The sequence below is a fragment of the Rhineura floridana genome, chromosome 15 (genome assembly GCF_030035675.1).
Source record: "Rhineura floridana isolate rRhiFlo1 chromosome 15, rRhiFlo1.hap2, whole genome shotgun sequence".
Lineage (NCBI taxonomy): Eukaryota > Metazoa > Chordata > Lepidosauria > Squamata > Rhineuridae > Rhineura > Rhineura floridana.
The window spans coordinates 8633720-8655949 of record NC_084494.1 but is presented as its reverse complement, the minus strand read 5'-3'; the positions used below and the strand labels follow the sequence as shown (position 1 = coordinate 8655949).

Sequence of the window (22230 nt, the reverse complement as noted above, 5' to 3'; positions counted from 1 at the left end):
ACTTCCCCTCCTGAACAGATTGCTCAATAAACAGTCGATAAGGAAATGGGAGGCAGGTTGGGGTTCAACAGAAAGCTAGAGTGCGTGCACCAGTAGATCAAGCAGAGCTGAGTTTATCTACACAGATTTTTAAAATTCCCATCTCATGCCTTAACCCTGCCAAAAAATGAGGTGTTCCCCTCCCACTTCCACTAACATGACAAAAATTGCATATTATATGCAATATTATAAACATGTACACTCCTGGGTTCCTAAAACAATCAGCACATAAACAGATATGTACAAGAATATGTCTAACTTTGGGATGGAGGAGAAATTTAATTCCGTTTGAAACACGCCCTTCCTTCAATTTGCCCTTCTCCGAATTCTGCAATGCTGTTCTCCAGCCAAGTAGTATGTACCAAAAAATGCATATACTTGAGAAAAGTGTGCATGAAATGCATATATTGGTGAAAATAACTTACAAAATTAAATTATTTTAAAGAAAATTCTTTTGCAAATGTCTGTAGATCAGGCAAAATTGCATACAAAAATGAGTATATTACAAGAAAGTCATACTATAAAGCTAATGGATTTTCATGAGAGCCTTTTTTTAAAAAAAATTGCAAACTGATTTGGAAATGTGAAGAACTGAACTGATGTCTGGAAATATCCCTAATCTAATCTAGCCGTGTAATCCCTAATCTAACTGTCCCTGTTGTAGCATGAGCAGATTCTGCGGATCCAGTGGCAAAGGTAGGGCTGGGCCGACTTTCCAAAGTAACAATCTTCTCTTTTTTTCCCCCTGCTTTGAGGTTTTGAGCTGATCAAGTGTGAGGACCCTGGCATCCCTCAGTTTGGCTACAAAGTCCATGACGAGGGACACTTTGCTGGCAGCTCAGTCTCTTTTAACTGCGATCCTGGCTACACCTTGCGAGGGAGCCGGGTGCTGGCCTGCTTGACCGGGGAACGCCGAGCCTGGGATCAGCCACTTGCCATCTGCGTAGGTATGGCTCCACCCTCTTGTGTGGCTGCCAGTCCACCTTGGTCATTTTTAGCATGTCTACCATGTGGCCAGTTGATTTACAACAAGGGTAGCCAGCGTAGTGCCCTACAAATGTTTTGGACTACAACTCTCAGCATTCCTGACCCTCATTGGCTGGGGATTATGGGAGTTGTAGTTCAAAACATCTGGCTTGCACCTGATTTAAAACAATGGTTTGTGTTGTCTCAAGGATAAAATGATTCTAGAGAGAACTTTCCCCATGTGTTAGAATCCAAGAGGCTTAAACGTTTTTGTTTGGTCATCAGTGTAGGGTCTTCTTTTTGCACCTTCTCTACCTCAGGCCACTGACCTCAAGGAGCCTGAACCTGCAACTCTGACATTTAGACTGAAGAAGAGCACGGGCTTGTGGCTTAGTGGTAGAGTATCTCTTTGCTAGCAGAAGATCCCAGGTTCAATGCCCTTTTGTAACACCATGGCATCTCAAGGCAGGACTGGGAGTCGTCCCCTTCTTGAAACCCTGGAGAGCCACTGCCAGACAGTGCAGACCATACTGAGTTAGATGGGCCAATGGCCTTATTTGGTATAAGGTGGCCTCCTATGCTGTGCTCCTATGCTAAGACTGCTCTGAATGAGCCAAGTGCAATAGGAGTTCCACATCAGCTCTAAAGATGGGAATCAATGGAAGAGCTCTTCCAGAAGGTTGACTCACTTGTGCTTCATCCACTTCAGTTTCAAACACCGGCAGTAGTTTTAATTGCTGCTGTTTCCATTTCACGTTCCACACCCACCATTTCCCTATAACCTTCAGGTAAACTAGGGGTCAGGTCTCCTGCTCCCCTGGGGCATTCACTATAACTGCCCAATTGCCCTGCTTTTTAAAGTTTGATAGAAATATCTGTGGGCTATAGGTATGTTCTTAAACCGCAAGGGTTTTTTTACCTATTAGTGATTAATAAAAAAAGAATGTAGGGATGCTTAGGAAATTCTGTCCTTGTGAATTCTGGTATGAGCTAGCCTGATCCACAACTCCCAAGCTGATGTGTAGATCAAAACCTATAGCACAATCCTAACCATGTCTGGTGAAGTCCTATTGAATTCAATCGGGCGTACTTCCAGGAAGTAGCATAGTGGCCAGTTCAGAAGTGCAGGGTCCCTTCATGATAGTCACAGCCATGCCCTCCCCTTTTTTTTGCTGCTGGGTTGAGAACGAGACCCTTGTGAATGCCTTCTCCCACAACAACAGATGCCCCTAGGAGCCAATAAGCAAGAAAGGGGAGAGTGTATATCTCGGTCTGATATATAAAGATGGAGCTGTGTTGTTGTGGCTGTTGTCACTCACTCTGATTGGCTGCAATCAGCAGGAAAAAAACAAAAGAGCATGCTAGAAGACTTTTCTCTGTGAGCCACCCAAAGAACTCCTGTTATGGGAGCAACTATATAAACGTAATAATAACAGCAATGCACTTGTTGGTTCAAAACTGCATTTTATTGTTAATGGCAGCTAACAATCTTTCTATCTTTTTCTTCTGTTATATTTGCAAAAATTCTTTATATGTGTGCATAGTATGTGGGGAAAATGTTTAGAAATGTGTGTTTTTGAATGAAAGTATGTTTAGAATCTGTTTTTAAATACAAATTTTTAGTGGAAATTAAAGAAAATAACTTCAGATTAATGCAGAAACCGGATGCAACAGACTTAAGGTTGAAGATGTGCGAAATGGTTGTGAATTGAAAATAGTCCCAGCCATACTAGAATACTTCTTTGGCATCCTTCTCTATGATCACCTCCCCTGTATCTGTATACTGCATACAGTTACTGCAACTGGTTGACCCTTAAGACCCCAGGTCAGGGGATTATAAAGGTGGGGAAAAAACGGTAGTCTTCCCAAAAAGGAAAGAAGCAAATGGCATGTAGATCAGCCTGGCCTGCTAAATGGTGTGTTGTGTTTTTCAGCGGAGTGTGGGGGCATTATCAGAGGTGAGTCTTCAGGGAGGATCTTGTCTCCAGGCTACCCAACACCTTATGACCACAACCTCAACTGTGTCTGGACGATTGAAGCAGAGGCTGGTTGCACGATAGGGTGAGTTCACCAAAGAAAAGCACTGCTTCGCTCAGTACATAGTTAAACTGCAATTCTCCTGCCAAAAGAGGTAGTAATGGATGGCTTTAAAAGAGTAGACTTATTCATAGAGGATAAGAAGATGGCTACTGGCCACAATGTCTATGCTCTGCCTCCACTGTTGGAGGCAGTATGCATCTGAATACCAGTTGCTGAGAATTGCAAATGGGGACAACACTGTTGCACTCAGGTCCTGCTTGTGGGCTTCCCATAGAGGCATCTGGTTGGCTACTCTGACAAAAGGATAATGGACTAGTTGGGCCATTGTCCTGATCCAGCAGCAGAGCCTTTCTTATGTTCTTAACTATAGAGCTAGAATAGACCAGATTGTTGTTGTTATTGTTGTTATGTGACTTCAAGTGGATTACGACTTTTGGCGACCCTGTTAGCCCTCCCCTAAAGCACACTCACACTGTGAGACAAGGACAGCCACTCAACCCATCACCTCCCCTTTATCTAAATCACATATTGTTGTATGCAGGGAATGGGTACCCCAATGTAGGGCTGTTTGTGCTCTGCAGTTTAACATAAATAAATACACGAGGGGAGAACCTTGTGCCAAAATAATCCAAAATCTCGAGCAAGAATAGCCAGGTTGTGCAACCTATGTGAATTATGCAAATTGACCATATTTACATGATTTCTCTTTGCATAATTTATTTTGCAATTTTTACTATTTTGCATAGGCAGAAGATAAAAAAGGACCTCAGCCAGTACATTAATCAACTATTTTTTTAAAAAGAAATTCTAGTTATTAATCATTCACTGGTGGGCGAGTTAGCTTTAAATGTTGAGGCTGTGAGTTAATGGCACATTTACTGATTCTTTTGAGGCTAGTTTCATCTTTGTGTGTAGGGCTAAAAGGGAATAGGAAAAGAAAAGAAAAAGTACCAGACCCCATTCCTCCCCCCCCAAAAAATGTCTGATTGTTATTGTATGTTCTTCCTTGGAAAGCACACTGTGATTTCCATGTCCCTTCCATCCAGGCAGTGGTGACTGGTGGCTCCATGTCAGTGAAGCAGTGGAATCCATTCTGGGTTTTAGTGCAAACTTTCAAGGAGCTGTCCAAGATGATGAAATGTTCCATTAGAACATTCTGGGCAAGAAGGCAAAGGGGAAGCATTAAAGAGTTTCCAGCTGAGCCTTGCTTGAGCAATAAGCACTGGGGTCTTCCTGCATTCAAGGTTATTTTGGGGTCCTGGCCTCTGACTTCCTTTTTGAACCTGCTTCCTGGTTTATGCTTCGTTCCTGGCTAGCCATGTGGTCTGACCTTATGGCTTCTTCTGTGACTTCTTCTTCCCAGCTTCTGTTTTATCTCTGACTGTTGTCCATGGTCCAGGCCTGACTTTGATGGAGGGATATAAGAACAATAGATTCAGTAGGACTTTTTCTACCACAATATGTCCTTCTCCCTCAGCCCTTTCTCTCTGGCATGTAAACTTTCTGCATGTGGAGAGATTTTGAAAGTGGGGGCGGGGCTTCCTTTCAAAGAAATCATGCTCTGTTTAACGTGAACGGCTTGGGGAAGGGTCATAGCTCAGTGGCAGAGTACCTGCTTTTCATACAGAAGCTCCCAAGTCCAATATCGGGCATCTCCAGGTAGAACTGGGAGAGACGTCTGCCTGAAACCCTAGAGAGCTGCTGCCAGTCAGTGTAGACCAGCTTTTCCCAACCTTTGGGTCCCCGGATGTTGCTGGACTACAGTTCCCATAATTCCTGACCATTGGCTATGCTGGCAGGGGCTGATGGGAGTTGTAGTCCAGCAACATCCAGGGACCCAAATGTGGGGAAAAGCTGGTGTAGACAATACCTAGCAAGATGGTCCAGTGGTCTGACTCAGTATAAGGCAGCTTCCTATGTCCCTATGCCGATTCCAACGGAAGGAGGAAGTCGAATCTCTGGTAAAAGGGGTCGAGGTCCACTCAGCCTTCCATCCATCCGTGGTCGGTAAAATGAGTACCTGGCATATGCTGGGGGGTAAAGAAAGGCCGGGGAAGGAACTGGTAATCCCATCCCATATATACGGTCTGCCTAGTAAATGTCGCAAGACGTCACCCTAAGAGTCAGAAATGACTCACACTATAAGTGCGGGAACACCTTTACCTTTATGTGAATTATCTCATTTATGGTGCTGGAGCAGGCTCTCTTGGATAAAGATGCAAGGGATAGCCACCACCCCTGCCCTGAAAAATATTCTGCCACATTACTGAGATTCTTTTTAATGTCCTTCAGCATTTCTACAGATGTGTCAACTAAGCTGAGCCTTCCAAATTTCACACTGAATTTTACCTGGATCTTCCAGGACTTGGGGCCTGCAAGTGAAATAATAATGAATACCACTTAAGTCTCTTCCTGTCCAGGGTAGATCTAATGCCAGGCAAGGCAAATCAGCACCCAGGACAGCTCCCAGTGGGAGAGCTATTTGTATTTAAAGCCTATTCTGCCATTGTACAGTCCTGCATGGTTGTGGAACAGGAGAGACTACAGGGGAATCATCATCAGAATCTGCTGAGGACTCCCACTCGAGTTATCTGAATCCTTCAGGCATACACTGAGACCTTGAGACAGGATACATGACAAATCTGCCATTAAGCTGTCAATTCTCTTGCCATTTCCATCCTGAAGAGAGTCTCTTGGGCCAAAACCAGCGAGTAGGCAAGGACTGATTACTTCTGCTATTCTCAGAGTCTATTTCTGGAAGCTTTGCTAGCTTCCCATTCTCTGTGTCAGTGGTTGCTGGATCAGTGGATTCCTCTTTTCACTCAAAAAGATGCTCTTGAGAGCAGAAATGGGCATGATTCCTTAAAAAGCTGAGATGTGATGGGCATGATTTATTATGCTTGCACAAGTTTGTGTTGCACAAGATGAAAGATAACTGAAGCGGAGTCTGATTTAATGAATGAAAATGACAGGAGGGTTGATATATTTCAGAGGAGGCCCTGCTGATCACACCATGTCTGGCAAATTCTCATCTTATGGTATCACGAAAGCAGGTCTTCTCTGTAGTGACACCAATCCTCTGGAAGACCCTGTGTCATACAATTCAGGAAGCACACCCTGTGGCAGGCCTTAAACAGCTACCGCAAACTTCCTTGTTTTGTCAGGCCTTCCTTGGTTCATAATTTTCTCATCACATGGCTCAATATTTTTGTTATAATGTTTTGCTTTACATCTTATTGGAGTTTTTTTTGCATTATGATATTATGTATCAATACAATACATTATGTATTTGTGATTTTATCATTTCAATTTGGGTGAACCACTTAGAAATTTTGTTATATTAAGTCACTGATGGGGAACCTGCAGCCTTCCAGATGTTGTTGAACTCCAACTCCCATCAGCCCCAACCAGCATGGCCAACGATCAGGGATGATAGAAGCTGTAGTCCAACGACATCTGTAGGAGCACAGTATTAAGCGATATAGAAGAGGGGTGTTTGTGTGCATAAACAATATCCAGTGCCCTTGTTCCATTAGCACAAGGATTTACGCTGGTACAATGAACTTCCCCTGTCTCTTCCCCCTGCACATACCCTGCACCTTTCTCAAATCTGCCCAGAGGGTTGGGGAAACCCCCAGAAGAAATTTAGGGAGGTGCAGAAGGAGAAGGGACGGTCCATTGAGCAAACGTAAATGCTTGTGCCAACAGAACAAGAGACTTAGCACTACTTTGGATATATACTCTGTGTGTGTGTGTGTAGCTCGATAGATAGATAGTAATTAAGGGTTACTAATAGTTGTGACATAGCAATTACAAGTACTCTTGGAAGAAACAGATTATCTTGACCCGTTCCAGTCTGCGTTCAGGCCTGGTTGTGGGACTGAATTGGCCTTGGTTGCCCTGATGGATGACCTTTATTGGGAGAAGGACAGGGGGAGTGTGACCCTGTTATTCTTAATTGATCTCTTGGCAACTTTTGATGCCATTGACCATAGTATCCTTCTGGGCCAACTTGGTGAGATGGGTATTGAAGGCGCTGTTTTACAGTGGTTCCAATCTTACCTCCACGGTAGTTTTCAGAGAATAGCATTGGGCAATTGTCTTTCGACCCTCTGGCAATTGTGCTGTGGGATGCCGCAGGGTACCACCTTGTCCCCAATGCTGTTTAACGTCTATATGTAGCTGTTGGGAGTGATCATCAGGAGATTTGGGGCAAGGTGTCAGCAGTACGCTGATGATACCCAGCTCTGTTTCTCTGTAACATCTTAATTGGGAGACCTGGACCGCTGCCTGGACTCGGTGGTGGGTGGGATGAGGGCCAATAAACTGATTCTGAATCCTAGCAAGACGGAGGCACTGTGGGTTGGTGGTTGCTGAGTCTGAATAATTGGCCAGTTGCCTGTTTTGGATGGGGTTGTACTCCCTCTGAAAGAGCATGTTCATAGTCTGGGGGTGCCCTGGATCCATCTTTGTCACTAGAGGCCCACGTGACCTCTGTGGCTAGGAGTGCCTTTTACCAGCTTCGGCTGGTAAGACAGCTGCGGCCATTTCTGAACCAGGATAGCCTGACCACTGTTGCCCATGCACTTGTGACCTCCATGCTGGATTACTGTAACACACTCTATGTGGGATTATCCTTGAGGTTGGCCTGGAAGCTGAAGCTGGTGCAAACTATAGTGATGCAAGTGCTTACTGGGGCAGGGTATCGCCAAAGTGTTACTCCACTGCTGAAAATATTGCACTGGCTGCCCATTAGCTACCAGGCCAAGTTCAAGGTTCTGGGTTTGGTATACAAAGCCCTATACAGTTTGAGACCAGGATACCTGAAAGACCATCTTACCCCTTACATATACCCAGTCGATCACTGCTGTGCAGGTGAGGGCCTCCTACAGATACCATCTTATCAGGAGGCCCGTTCTGCAGAACATAGGAAGCAGACCTTTAGTGTGGTGGCACCTACCCTTTGGAATTCCCTCACCTCAAATATTAGACAGGCGCCATCTCTGTTATCTTTTCAGCGCCTACTGAAGACCTTCCTCTTTCAACAAGCCTTTTAAATTGAGACCTTATCCCAGTCTCCGTCTGTGTTGGAATTCCTTTTAAAGATGTTTTTAAAGCTTTTTTTAAAAGATGTTTTTCAAGGTGTTTTGTTTTAGTGTGTTTCTAAAGAAGTTTAGTTTTAGTATATTTTAAAGTCTGTTTTTAAGATGCTTTAGAGTACATTTGGTGTTTTTGTTTGCCACCCTGGGCTCCTACTGGGGGGAAGGGTGGGATAGAAATCGATCAAACGAACAAACAAATAAAACAAAGACATAGCTATGAGTTCCCTCAGTGGGAGGGAGGATGGGGTTCTTGTTTTTAGGAAATTTCAGGGAGTCCCAAACAACAGTGAAGGGACCTTCTTCAAAACCTCACATATTCAAGTGGTTTTCCTCTCTGCTTTTTCTCAGCATTTTATTGCATCTCGGATATAAACGTTTGTACGAACCCAAATGCAACAGGCAATGAATTCAATAAAAAGCCAAAGAGGTTCAGCCTGCTTGAAAAAGCAGTCAGTTAATAACCATGTAGTTGCCTGACATATATAATGGATTGCCACGGTACCCATTATCTTGAAGATGGGAATAAAATATTGAAAGCTTCGTGCCACCGCCGCTTCCTAACAAGGTGGAAAAGAAGGCCAATCATGGGGGGGAGGGGTAAAGCGATTGTTCAGCTGGGCTTTTAGTAATGTTTGACAAAGGCGACTTCTTTTCCTTCTGCTACCCCTCTTCCCTACTTGATGTCGGAGGCTCGGCTTGAATTGAATCTCTTTGTGACAGTCCAGCTATCCCTCCTCCTTCAGAGCAAATATCTAATTTGCTGTAGCTGAGAACTGTGCTAGCCATCATGTTCCTTTTTGCCAGCAATCTCTTATTATGTATCCACCCTAGAAACTTTACGTTGTTTAATGATGATCCCTTTTCTCCAAGGAATCCTGTGAACACTTGTGCGGTGAAAGGAAGGAGAGGAGATCAATCACAGAGGGATCCTTTTCTCTTTCTTTTTTTGCATTCTCATCATTGGTGGCTGGTGGCTCCATGTCAGTGGGGCAGTGGAATCACTCCAGGTTTTAGTCCAAACTTTCAAGGTGCTTTGGGCTAAAACTCGGAGAAGTTTCCACTGCCCCACCGACGTGGAGCTACCAGCCGCCACTGATTCTCTCCAAGCTAGAATTCCCAGGGTTCTTTGGAGGGAGCCAGGATAGTTACAGGTTTAAAACTGATAAGTGCAGATATGCTCTTGCTGTAACTGTTCTCTCCTCTCTCTCCCCCTCTGCCTTGCAACGCAGCCTCCATTTCATGGTTTTCCACACAGAAGAGTTCCATGATGTTCTGAGGATCTGGGATGGGCCTGTGGAGAAGGGGATTCTCCTGAAGGAAGTTAGCGGTTCCATCCTGCCCACTGATGTTCACAGCACCTTCAGCTCTGTGGTCCTTCAGTTCAACACTGACTTTTTTACCAGCAAACAGGGTTTTGCCATTCAGTTTTCAGGTAGGTGTCATAAGCAGCACTCGTGTGGGTGTGTGAGAAGGGCATGAATGAGATGGAAGCGCCTTGTCTCATCCTGTCATAGCTATGGACCAAGTGTCCTCTGATGCAGAATCCTTGACCACTAGCAGGTCAGAGGAAGAGATGAATCCATTTCACAGCCCTTCCTGCATCAGTCCACCAGTACCATACTCTGCACTCCAGCCCTCAGCCCCTTTGCTACTTGACTCCAATGAATGGACCTCAGATTCATCAGAGGATCTGGAAAGTCCTGAGGAGCATCCCTCAAATAAAACCCTCTGGCCTGGAAAAATCAAACAGCAACAGTAAAAGGCACTGGTCCTTTTACTGGACAGATGCAACACTAGGGGACATGACCTCAGTACTCTCTAGGCCAGACTATGACGCTCTAACAGTTGCTCCAGGCCAGTGCTGAGACAACATCCTTCTTCTGTCTCACCTGCAAGATAACTTCCCTTAAATATTAGACAGGTGCCATCTCTGTTATCTTTCTGGCACCTACTGAAGACCTTCCTCTTTCAACAAGCCTTTTAAGTAGAGACCTTATCCCAGTCTGCGTCTGTGTTGGAAATGCTTTTAAAGAAGTTTTTAAAGCCTTTTTTTAAAAAAATGTGTTTAAAGATGTTTTGTTTTAATATATTTTAATGTCTGTTTTTATGAAGTTTTAGAGTGTTTTAGTGTTTTTCCTTGCCATCCTGAGCTGCTACTGGGAGGAATAATAATAATAACAATAACAACAACAATAATTAAAAAAACTGTTCACAGCTAGCCACTGGACTATGAATTAGTATTTTTGTCATTGTCCAGAGCCCAGCTTTGCTCCAGTATCAGGTCAGCTCCAGAACCATTCCCCATCTTGCTTGGGCCATTGCCGCTTCTTTGTGTCAGAAATCATGATAGATCAGGACACATCTCATGGGCACTTTCAATCAGCACAGTTCTCAGAAGGCTGGCTGGAGAAGGCCCCGTCTTTGCATGACATATTGATTTAATAAACCTCCCATGTGGCTGAGCTCCAAATTAGGCATAGTTCACAAGTTTGAAGCAGGATGTGGATGGCAAGCTGCCTTCTGGTGCACATCTGTATGTGTTTCTCATTGAAAGCAATGCAGTGTAGCAGGACAACATCTGCATCCAAATGTTCTTTCAAAAGTGCACATGGCTCACCTCCACTCTGTTGCTTTTCAGTGGGGTGACGTTCATTGGAATATAGATTGGAATGTGCATCCTCACCCACATCCTTCCCTGACTGGACGTGTGTAACTTTGCACGACGGGAGTCAGATTAGGGCACATACGTTGCCTTGGAAGCCACAGCAAGCAGTGAAACTGCTACAGCAGCGTGGGCAAGACAGGGAGTGCTGGCTCATAGGCTTCCTTCTTCCCATCCTTCCCTTCAGAGTGAGGGTAATGCAGGCTCTAGTTGCCCCCAGTGATGTCATCAGGAAGCCAAATGTGGCTAGACCATGGTGTGTTATTTCAGGGCCGCAAACAAATGTGGATAAAAATAAAAAGACTTAGTGAAGGACCTTTCACGCCCCTTTGAAAGCTCACTCCACCCTGAAAATTCCTTCCAGAGAAACATCCAGTACAGAGCAAACAAATAGACCAATGCATGACTGAGGATTCTGGGATGTTTCTTGGGTGTCGCCCAAGGGTGCATGGGGCCCTGGCTTTGCCTTTCGGGGCTCCTTATCACCTGAAGCGTATCTACATACCCAGCACTTTTCCTCCACACTGCAGAGGATCGCCAACAGTCCTGTGTAAACCCTTGAGTGATGTTATCTTTTGAGTATCCCCTGATAAACTTCTGGGGAAACTCAGGGTTCCCCAAAACCGAAACACTGGATTGTAGCCACCTTAGATTTACTCAGAGTAGTCTCATTGAAATTAATGAACCTAACATAGTCATGTTCATTCATTTCAATGGGACCACTCTCAGTAGGATTAACATTGGCTACATCCCACTGTTTTATTTCATTGTTAAAAAAAGTTTTTTCCCTCTTTTCAGGGACCTCCTAATTGCTTCCACCCATCTCCAATGCAGAAGTATTTGTCCTTTATTTGTAAAACCCTGGGTATTTGAATTTGAAAGAACAAGAGTGAGTTTTCACTTAACATCATATTTCCCAAGTTGCTTCCAAAAAGGTCAGGCCCATGACTACCTTTGAAAGCTGGTGGCAGAATTCCTCCCCATCACTTAGTAGTAGAAATCTTTTGGCAGTAGAGTCTGGGAGCATATGGTTGACATAAGATTATAACAAAGTGCCATGTAAGGTTAGCAGATGTCCAGGCTTATTAAGTAAACATGAATGAGTGCAAATGTACATCAGGCTGAACTCTGTAGAGCACACTTGAACTTGTCGTCCCCTGCAGCTTTTTCCCAGCTGGAGAAGCAGCTGTGAAATGAGTGGTTTTGAGCATGAATCATTGTGCAAGCTTACACATACACATGCATGATGTGTGAGAATGTGATGAACCCCCAAAGCCTGTTGTCCATGCCAGGGCTTCAAGCCCTCCACCATAATGATGGCAGTGTATCTAAGCATGTGCAGAGTGTACTTTAGTGTCACTGGGAAACAAAAACCAGAACATCTAAGGTCTGGAGGATGTCTACATACAGGCAATAACTTCCAGGGAACCTTAAGCCCTAGTGTATCTCATGGCATAACATTAAGCACTGGGGTGTGTTTTGATCAGGAGCAGCAAAGAGGACCATGTAGGATGACACACCTGGCATTTTTGTCCTCCTTACCTGTGCTCTATAACAGGTACTATTCCTGGCTGAACACCAAAGTCAGGATCATTCAGACCATGTCATTCCCGATCTCTATCTATGGATATGAAAGTTGGACAGTGAAAAAGGCGGATAAGAGAAAAATCAACTCATTTGAAATGTGGTGCTGGAGGAGAGCTTTGCGCATACCATGGACTGTGAAAAAGACAAATAATTGGGTGTTAGAACAAATTAAACCAGAACTGTCACTAGAAGCTAAAATGATGAAACTGAGGTTATCATACTTTGGACACATCATGAGAAGACCTGATTCACTAGAAAAGACAATATCGCTGGGGAAAACAGAAGGGAGTAGAAAAAGAGGAAGGCCAAGGAAGAGATGGTTTGATTCCATAAAGGAAGCCACAGACCTGAATTTACAAGATCTGAGCAGGGTGGTTCATGACAGAGCCTCTTGGAGGTCGCTGATTCATAGGGTCGCCATAAGTCGTAATCGTCTTGGAGGCACATAACAACAACAACAATTCTTGGCTGAACCATCACTAGGCAAACTTCTGCAGAACTTTCCAACTTGTCGGAGTGCTGGTGTAGCACACTGGCTAACTGTATCATGACATAGGGAGCCAGTGTGGTGTTTAAATAGAATATATTAAAAATAAATCAAGATTGAATTGCATAGGGAGCAGCATTAGCGAGGCATGTGCCCAAAACTGAGGCATCCCTGGAGGGGGAGGTGTACACACCTATCTGAACAGAAGGACTCTTATTTTTGGACATCCCCTCTCACAGAGAAAGAGCCAGACCAAGGCTTATGGATGGTGGTACCAAGGGAGAGTATGTTCTCCAGCTCAGCTTCCCCCACATCAGTGTCTGGACTGGAAACAGAACCTGGAAAAACTGTTGCCAGCAGAAGGCCCTGCTCTGTAGTCCAGGAGAGAACAGAAGTGTGAGCTCCTGGTACAGCACAGCCCTTGCCAGTCCAGAGGATTCATCCTAACAATCATAAGGGCTCTTTCTTTATGCACCTCCTCCCTTTGGTGCCTCCCACAAGAGGCAGTGAAGGCCACCAGCTTGGGAAGCTTTAAAAAAAGCTTAGACTAATTCATGGAGGATAAGCCTATCAATGGGTGCTATGCCTTGATGGCTGTGCTCTCCATCCACAGTTGGAGGCAGTGTGCTTCTGAAACCACAGGAAGGGAGAGTCCTGTTGTGCCCTGATCCTGCTTGCAGGCTTCCCATAGGGGCATCTGAACGCCCACTGTGAGAACAGGATGCTGGACTAGATGGGCCAATGGCCTGATCCAGCAGGTTCTTCTGATGTTTTTATAAGGGCCTTGAACCCTCAGCATACCCAGTCCACAGTAACTCACTAGGGTAGGTTTAAGTCAGGGGTGGGAGATCTTTTTCAGACCGACGACTGCATTCCCTGCAGGGCAACCTTCCAGGGGGCAAATGCCAGTGGCAGGGGTGGCCAGAGCCAAAATTCAGTGGAGCAAAAAATGCAAATATGTTGTTGTTGTTGATGATGATGATAATAATAATAATAATAATAATAAAAACTTTGTATGACACTTTTCCATATAAATATGCTCAAAGCAGCTTACAACAGAACAAAGTAACAAACCACTACATCAGTAACAATCAAATACTAAATCATTTCAAGACATTAACAATCCAACAAATAACGCAGTTTGATTACATGAACATTATCATATTTAAAGTAATCGTAAAACAAACTGTCAATCAGTCAAAACTTATCAATTAATGACAAACATAATAAACGGTCTAGTACAAGGAAACAGCCTGCCGCCCCAGCTCAGAAGTTACAGCTTCTGCTGGTTGCTGTTGTTGATGTTTCTGCCAGGAAAGGGTTTGCAGTGGCACCTCCTGTGATGTCTGTCCCAAATGCCAGCCAGAGCCTTCCCAGGCAGTGCCCAGAGCTGGCTCAGGTGTTGCTGGTCTGAAAATCACGGGTAGGGACTATCCTCCAGCCAGGCAGTCAAGAGGCATGATCAGAGGTCAAGGACACAAACATTCCACCAAGGTGGCAATACAGGGCAGGTGAGGGGTGTGTCTGGGGAAGGGGTGTGGCCTATGGAAAGTTCTAAGGGCCAGACAGAGGAGGCGTGAAGGGCTGAGTTTGCCTCTTCCCAGTGTCCAACCTGAGGTTCCCCATCCCTGGTTTACACCTGGCATCCTTGAGAACTGGTTAATATATGGATCATGCTGTTGCCTTCGTTGACTTTTTCCTCCCCTTGACTCTTTGTGTGTAGTGTCCACCGCCACCTCCTGCAATGACCCTGGTGTCCCTCAGAATGGGAGCCGTAATGGCGACAGCAAGAAGGCAGGCGACTCCATCGTTTTCCAGTGTGACCCCGGTTACGCCCTGCAAGGGGACGCCAAAATCAGCTGTGTGCAGATCGAGAACAGGTTCTTCTGGCAGCCTGATCCCCCCACCTGCATAGGTACAGGCTTCAACCTGGTTCACCCTGCAGTTGTCCAAGAGCTGGAATCAGGCCCTCTAGAACCAGCAGGGAAAGACAAGAAGCTTGGACCCAGCTGGAGTGGCTTCACTGAGAACTTGGTGTGAAGCATAGCCAGAGCTGCAAGTGAGGCTATCTTTCACAGAGGCCTTTTCCCTTTGGGCTGTTGGGTCAAATTGGGTGGGAGGAAAAGGGACCCGCAACTCTTGCAGCAAAGAAGGTGCAATTCACTATCTTCTAGGATTCTGTGTTGCAAAGAGGATTGTAGGGGAGAGGCATTTCAGTGATTTGGGAAGGGGGTAAATGTTGGGGGTGAGACGAGGAGCACTAGTGCTCTTGTCAAGTTGCTTCCCCAGAATGTCTCATTTCAGTGCTATGGGTGGTAGTCAACTAAGTCCTACTCAAGAGTAAACCCATTGAAATGAATGAACCTAAGTTAGGCATGTCTATTAACTTCAGTGGGTCTGCTCTGAGCAGGACTGGTGTTGAATACATCATATGAAATTGTCGAGTACCTGTGTCATGTGGTGGCATCGTTCTGGAGCATTCTCCAGAAAAGAAAATGGTGGGATTAGTTTGTATGAGGTTCACATCACCATCCCCAAAATGGACTCTGACTTCAGAAAATGTGAAAGAGGGAGACCAGTTTTACTCTTTTCTCACCAATCCTGTCTCCCCACCCCTCCAAAAAATGCCCCAAAATTAAATGTCCGCACGGACACACACAGGTCCACAGTGTATTAAAATTGGCATGCCAAGTACACCGAAGCAATAAATGTTCAATTAATGGCCTAATTAAATGTTAGCTGTCTGTGTCATCCCCTTATATTTAATTTGTATTTATAAAATGTTATCCCAAGCAAGAGAAATTAATTAATACCCGTTCTTTCTAGAATTAATTTAAAATGAAGTCAGGAAGCATTTTCTGTTATTTTCTTTCTCTGATTTCAGTGGAGGACAGCTTATGGATTCCATTCATTTTTGAGTGACCAGCTTAATAACTTGATGCCTCCTTCTCATAGTCAGATAAAGATGCTGCTTTGAAATGTTTCAGAAAGGCAGAACTGTGCATTATTTTGGCAGGTGTGTGCTCCCAAAGGCTTGATAATACCTTAGAGCAGGGATAAGGAACCTGTATCCCTCCAGATATTGTTGGACTCCAGCTCCCATCACCCAGCCAGCATGGTCAGTGGCTGGGGCTGATGGGAGTTACTGTCTAATCCTGCTCTAATCCTGCTCTAAGAAGTAGCGCTCCATACTGCATGTGAGAGATGGGGGAATGCCTCCGTTTAGAAGAAGCATTACCTCCCGAGAAAGGAGATGCCTCTTAGAGTGAGGATGGGGAACTGGTGGCCCTCCAGATGTTGTTGGACTGCAGCTCCCATCAGACCCAGCATGGCAGACAACATCTAGAGGCTCACAGGTTCGTCATCCCTGCCTTATAGGGGACAGATTGGTAAGCAGAAGGGAGGGATGCTTAACCCTTCCCATGTAAATCCCTTCCTCCAAGACTATCCCCATTCCTTCCAACTGAGCTGTGATCTCCTTCTCTCCCCACCACCCCCATAGTCTGGCTGTTCAAACCATGTGGGGAGAACATTATGTTTCAGAAGTGCAGTCACTAGTGTATTGCTCTGTTGGGGAAAGAACTAAGGAAAAATCATTAGCAGCAAACCTATGAAGTCACAGGGGGATGTAGAGGAGGAGGCAGTCCCTAAACTTACTAGATAATATCCACGGCCTTAGATCAGAGCTTGGAAAAGTTACTTTTTTGAACTACAACTCCCATCAGCCCCAGACAGCATGGTCACTGGATTGGGCTGATGGGAGTTGTAGTTCAAAAAATTAACTTTTCTAAGCTCTGCCTTGGACCACCCTATGGTTTTTCCAATCTGCTTTGCAGGCATGCACACAAAGAGGCTCTGAAAGAGGATTAGGCAAATTCATGGATGTCTGCTAGCCATGGTGGCTATGCCTCTCCTCCACAGTCGGGGGCAGCATGCTTCCAAATACCAATTGCTCTTGTGGTCAGGTCCTGCTTGTGGACTTTCCATTGGGCATGTGGGTGGCCACTGTGAGAACAGGATGCTGGACTAGATGGGCCACTGGCCTGATCCACCAGAAAAGCTCTTCTTATGTTTATGTTCCTAAGATAAGCCTCAGGTAGGCCCCTTCCTTCACTCTTTCCCTTCTCTTCTAGCTCCCTGTGGTGGGATCCTGACTGGGCCTTCAGGAGTGATCTTGTCGCCAAACTACCCAGAGCCGTACCCTCCAGGAAAGGAGTGTGACTGGAAGTTGACTGTTTCTCCTGACTATGTCATTGCCCTGGTGTTTCAAATGTAAGTTCTCTGGGTTTCCATTTCTACCAGGTAGAGATGGAAGAGAAATTCCTGCAGTTTGCCATTTTTATTTACTTTATTATTTACTTTATTTTATTTTCTATGTAATTTGCACTTTCTGAACTGATACGCAAAGTGAAGCACATGCTTTGAAGTTCACACTTCTCTGAATTGTGTGATGTCGTTCTCCAAGCAACGTATGCATACAACAATGTATATGCTAGGGGAAAGTATATATTAGTGAAACCAATGTACAAAAATGTGTTGTATTAGAAGGTGGCGGCTGGTGGATCCATGTCAGTGGGCAGTGTGTCCTGCCCAGAGGTGATGGATTCAGACTGAGGCAAGGTGATGTCTTTTTCTCTTTTTATTAAATTTATAGATGCATCCAAAGCGGTAAGCTTCATATACCTGTCTACTCTGATTCACTACTTTCCCTAACTATCTTAGCTAAGCAGTCTTTGCGGTGTTTGTGGAGAGCTGATTCAGCACTTGTGCCTTGGGAGACACTGGCTTAAGTAGGGAAGGTTTTGGCTCATAGATGGCAGCTCTGCCTGAGTTCCACGCTCTGAAAGACTCTCTTCTTGTGCCTCCTTGTGCAGGGTGAGGGGGAGCGAGTCTCAGATGATCCATCTGACAGCAGGGCTTTGCTAGGTGACAGCGCAGTCTCTGGAAGTGGGATGCTGATTGGCTGGGAAGTGTTTGAAGTGCCTGGTGAGGATTCCTGCCTGGGAGTAGATGGCACGGGTAGAGAGTCGCTTCCCAACTTTTGGGCATTGGACTCGCAGACAGGGAGGAGCTTCCTTGGTGGAAGTGCCAGGCAGGGGAGTTTGGGAGCTGCCAGAACCCTTCCCGCTCGTCTCCCTTCCTTCAGCTCCCCAAGGAGTCTCGTCCTCATCTGACTCCCCTCCCTGATCTAACTCCCTTCACCTGGGTCACAACACAGTGGAATCTGCTCCAGGTTTTAGTCTGAACTACCAAGGAGCTGTCCAGGGTTCTTCCTTGCAGGGAACTTTAAAGTAACTTCCTTGCTTTAAGGAAGAATGGCCATCAGATTGGTGACAAGAGGCTCTCATTCTCTCAGAAGACGTTACCTGGGCACTGCATTAATGACTTCTAAATGAGGTTTTAGTATATTTAAGTATTGCCATCTAAGTTGAAACTGAAGGAAGATCACAACATTCTTCCCACTGACATTTCTCCCTAGATGTTAGGGTTCTGAATTACCTAATACTGATTTATGGAGCAGCACCAGCGCTTTAGTGATCTGCTTTTCTGTTTCCTGCAAGTGAAGTTTGACACATTTTCTAGTATGTATCTTTTCTTTTTCAGATGTGCATGTGTACATTGGGTAACACACCAGATGTAAAGAAATCGGGATGTGATGGTGTGCTTGCAACAGGATGCAATTTTGTGTGGCTGTCTTAATCTATGCGCTCATGCACATCTCTTGCCTGTGATGGGAGGAAAAGGCACAAATTGAAAACTGCATGAGCCAGTTCCAAAAGCGACTGCATAATGAATGTCTTCTTTCACCTTAGCCTAATAACGAATGGTTGGCATTTATTGTAAAAGGGTGCGAGTCATTAAAATAACACCCATCCTTACAACAATCAGACACATGCATTTCTAGATTGGCTCTCATCTACAAGAGCAATGAACATGATATTCTCAGTCATTGACTTCTCCCCAACTTACCATAAAAAATTACAAATTTGTTTTTTGCAAATCTGAGCAGAATTGAAAAATAAAGTGAAGCGGGGGATCAGGTGTTTTTATGGAACATTGAAATGAAAAAAAGAGGGATGTCCTCTCTAACACCAACGCTGCAGACTGAATGCCTTTGAGCATATGAGATGTTTTTGTAGCAAGCATCAAAAAACGGTCGAGGACATTTGCTGGAACCTCAACTAACTGAAAGCCGCCTTATTGGGGAATGTTCTGAGATCAAGCCAAGAGCTTTTGTAGTATTGGTCAGATTTTAATTGTACTTTTGTCAGGGTGAAGATTTTTTCAACAATGATAAATCTTTCTGGGTGAAAACATTCCTCATTGTCAGGGTGCAGATTTTGTTTTGTCAACAGTGATAAATCTTTTGGGGTGAAAACGTTCCTCGGTCTAACTTTTCAGTTCAGTTTTGGCAATCACAAACTTGGAAATGGGGGAGATAACCAAAAGATTGTAAGAACTTTAAAAGCCTTATACAGAAAACCTTTGCTTTTCCTTGCAATATTTATTAAGCAGATGCCAGTGTGATGAATGCATTAGCCAATGTTGAAAATCCAGCTTGTGCTACCCCAATTCATTCATTAAGGCCCTAACAATGCTATCTTGCTCCATCTCTCTCTTTGCCACCTCATTTACTGAAGTGAGATCAGTTGGGGTAGGGGAGGTGGATTAAATCCTGCTTTGCAGTAGTAGCCACTGTATGGATCCCAGGACATACATTATCTATTACAGATGTGGGGAACCTTTGGCCCTCCAGATGTTGCTGAACTACAACTCCCGTCATGCCTGGCCATTGACCATGCTTGCTGGGGCTGATGGAAGTTGTAGTTCAGCAACATCTGGAATGCCAAAGGTCCCCCATATCTGATCCACTGCCTTTTCTGCCTGCAGGTTGCAACTCTTTTTCTGCAAGGATTCTGAACTGCTGGATAGCACATTTGTTTAATCCCCCCTCTTTTTTTTTTTTTTGCATTTGTTATTATTTATTAAATTCATATCCCTCTCTTCCTCCCAATGGAGCCCAGGGCAGAAAACATCAAAGTGATAAAAACAATCCAATTAAAATAAAACATATTTAAAACAAGTAAAAACATATAAGACATTCCTTATATTTTGCTGTATGCTTTATGTTGCTTTTATTTTGCTTTTTGCTGCTTATGCTTTGTTTTATCTGCTTTTATTTTGAATCAATATGTTATTGCTTTAAAGTTAGCCCTCTTCATGCCTTGGCCAGCACATGAATGAAGGGGAATGAAGCTTTGTGGGTGGCTTAACCCCCACACACATTCCATGCCTTCCTGGCTCCACCTCTTTGACTTCTGTGTATTGGGTGAAGGTCTGAGAAGAGAGGTGGCTGTACTCATGCAGGCCCCTTCACATGACTGAGAGCCTGTGCTATTAAAGCTCCATGTTCTATGGAGGTACCTTTGCAAGGACAGCTGGCTCCCCCTTCAGACTTTTACTGAACTTGCTGACCTCAGGGGAGAAGAGTCACATGGGTGCATGACATCAAGATACAGGTCAGGGGATGCAGTTCTGTTTCCTTCAGAATCATAGAATCGTAGATTTGGAAGAAGCCTATAAGGCCATCGAGACCAATCCCCTGCTCAATGCAGGAATCCAACTTAAAGCATACCCAGCAGGTGGCTGTCCAGCTGCTGCTTGAAGGCCTCCAGTGTTGGAGAGCCCACTACCTCCCTAAGTAATTGGTTCCATTGTCGTACCACTCTAACAGTTTTTTTCCTGAAGTTCAGTCAAAAATCTGGCTTCCTGCAACTTGAGCCCATTATTCCATGTCCTGCACTCTGGGACGATCGAGAAGAGATCCTGGCCCTCCTCAGTGTGGCAACCTTTCAAGTACTTCAGGAGTGCTGTCATATCTCCCCCAAGGTCTTCTCTTCTTCTTTCAGTCACTTTGGTGTTTTTAACGAAGTAGTGGTATATAAATAAATAAATAAATGACTTTGTTTCCAGTCCTCTGATCATCCTGGTTGCACACACTCACTCACTCATACACACACATACTTCACCTGAGACAGAGGACTAATGATAGTGGATTCTAACTCTGTTCCATTCAGGTTCTTCCTCAAGCTGGTATTAAATTCTTAGGGTGCATTTTTTAAATCAAAACATCTGACCAGAAGGGCAAATCATTTTTTTTCCAACTAGTATCGGAAATCTGATCGTAATAGAACCTCCTAGCTGGCTACTGTTCCTTTCCGCAAGCTCCAACAAGCCTTCATGGCTCTTCGCTTTCAAACCATCCCAGTTGCCATGATCGATGGCAGATATGATCAGATTCCATTGGCACAGTAAATTTCTATTTCCGGAGCTTCTGAGTTGGAAGACCTTCTGCTTTACATGCTATTCTGCTCTGTATATTTTGAGCCACACACTGTGCTGTTTTAATCCACTTGAACCTAAGCTCTGTTTTTAAAAAGTAACCTCTTATCTGACACAGAGACTTACGTGACCCGGACGGGTTTCTTTTTACACTCTGGCAGCCTTGAGAATCCAAGCAAAAACAATTCCAGTTAATTGCCGTGATGATGTTTTAATCTGACAAATCCACTGGTATATTTGGGTTTTATGCTGTTTTAAGCAAAACTGAAATTAAGTTTCATCTTTAGTTTTCTTTTTTCATCCTATTTTGGAGTCGATATTTTATTCTTGGCTTCTTTCTGAATGTTTTAGATCAGAGGTGGGTGACTTTAGGCCCAGGGTCCAAATGCAGCCCTCCAGTTTGTTCTGTCTGGACTTTGGTACTCTTTCCAAGCCACACCCTACATTGCTGTTGCTTTGGGCCCTCCTGAGTGATTTTGGCTGGCTGGGACATGTCCTTGAACTGTGCTAGTCCCTCTTGGCCTGGATGAATGATGGAGAGATACTCATGTGTGTGCGCACGCGTGTGCGTGCACGGTCGTGCAGTGGTGGCTAGTGCTGAAGCACCTTGGACAGCTCCTTGAAAGTGCAGACTAAAACCCGGAGCAGATTCCACTGCCCCACTGACATGGAGCCACCAGCTGCTACTGTGTGCTTGTGTAAATGTCTTCTGCATGGCTGAAATGCAGCCTACTGTACAAAGATAAGAATCACATGGCAGCCCCCCCCCCAAAAAAAAGGTTGCCTCTGAGAGAATGCAGCCCTCAGGTAGAAAAAGATTTCCCAACCCTATTTTAGATTATCATTTGTAATTCTGTCTTATGCATTTAGTTTGTCTCTTTGTAAGTCACTTTGAGTGTTTGTATATGTTTTGCAAAACACTATATATAAAGGGGCAACTTATTAAGAAATATATGTGATGGTGGCGATACTGGCAGTAAATCTAACAGGTTCTCCCACCCCTT

General features: G+C 44.6%; 1 protein-coding gene across 7 annotated transcripts in view; it reads left to right on the top strand.

Moving 5' to 3' along the window:
- Positions 1-22230, top strand: part of CSMD2 (CUB and Sushi multiple domains 2) — a 769620-nt gene that overhangs the window by 585135 nt on the left and 162255 nt on the right. For all 7 annotated transcript variants that reach the window (XM_061596306.1, XM_061596301.1, XM_061596302.1 and 4 more), the window contains 5 exons: positions 795-986; positions 2940-3066; positions 9377-9579; positions 14607-14798; positions 17017-17155. In XM_061596306.1, coding sequence (XP_061452290.1) covers positions 795-986; positions 2940-3066; positions 9377-9579; positions 14607-14798; positions 17017-17155 — 853 coding nt within the window. The remainder of the gene's footprint in view (positions 1-794; positions 987-2939; positions 3067-9376; positions 9580-14606; positions 14799-17016; positions 17156-22230) is intronic.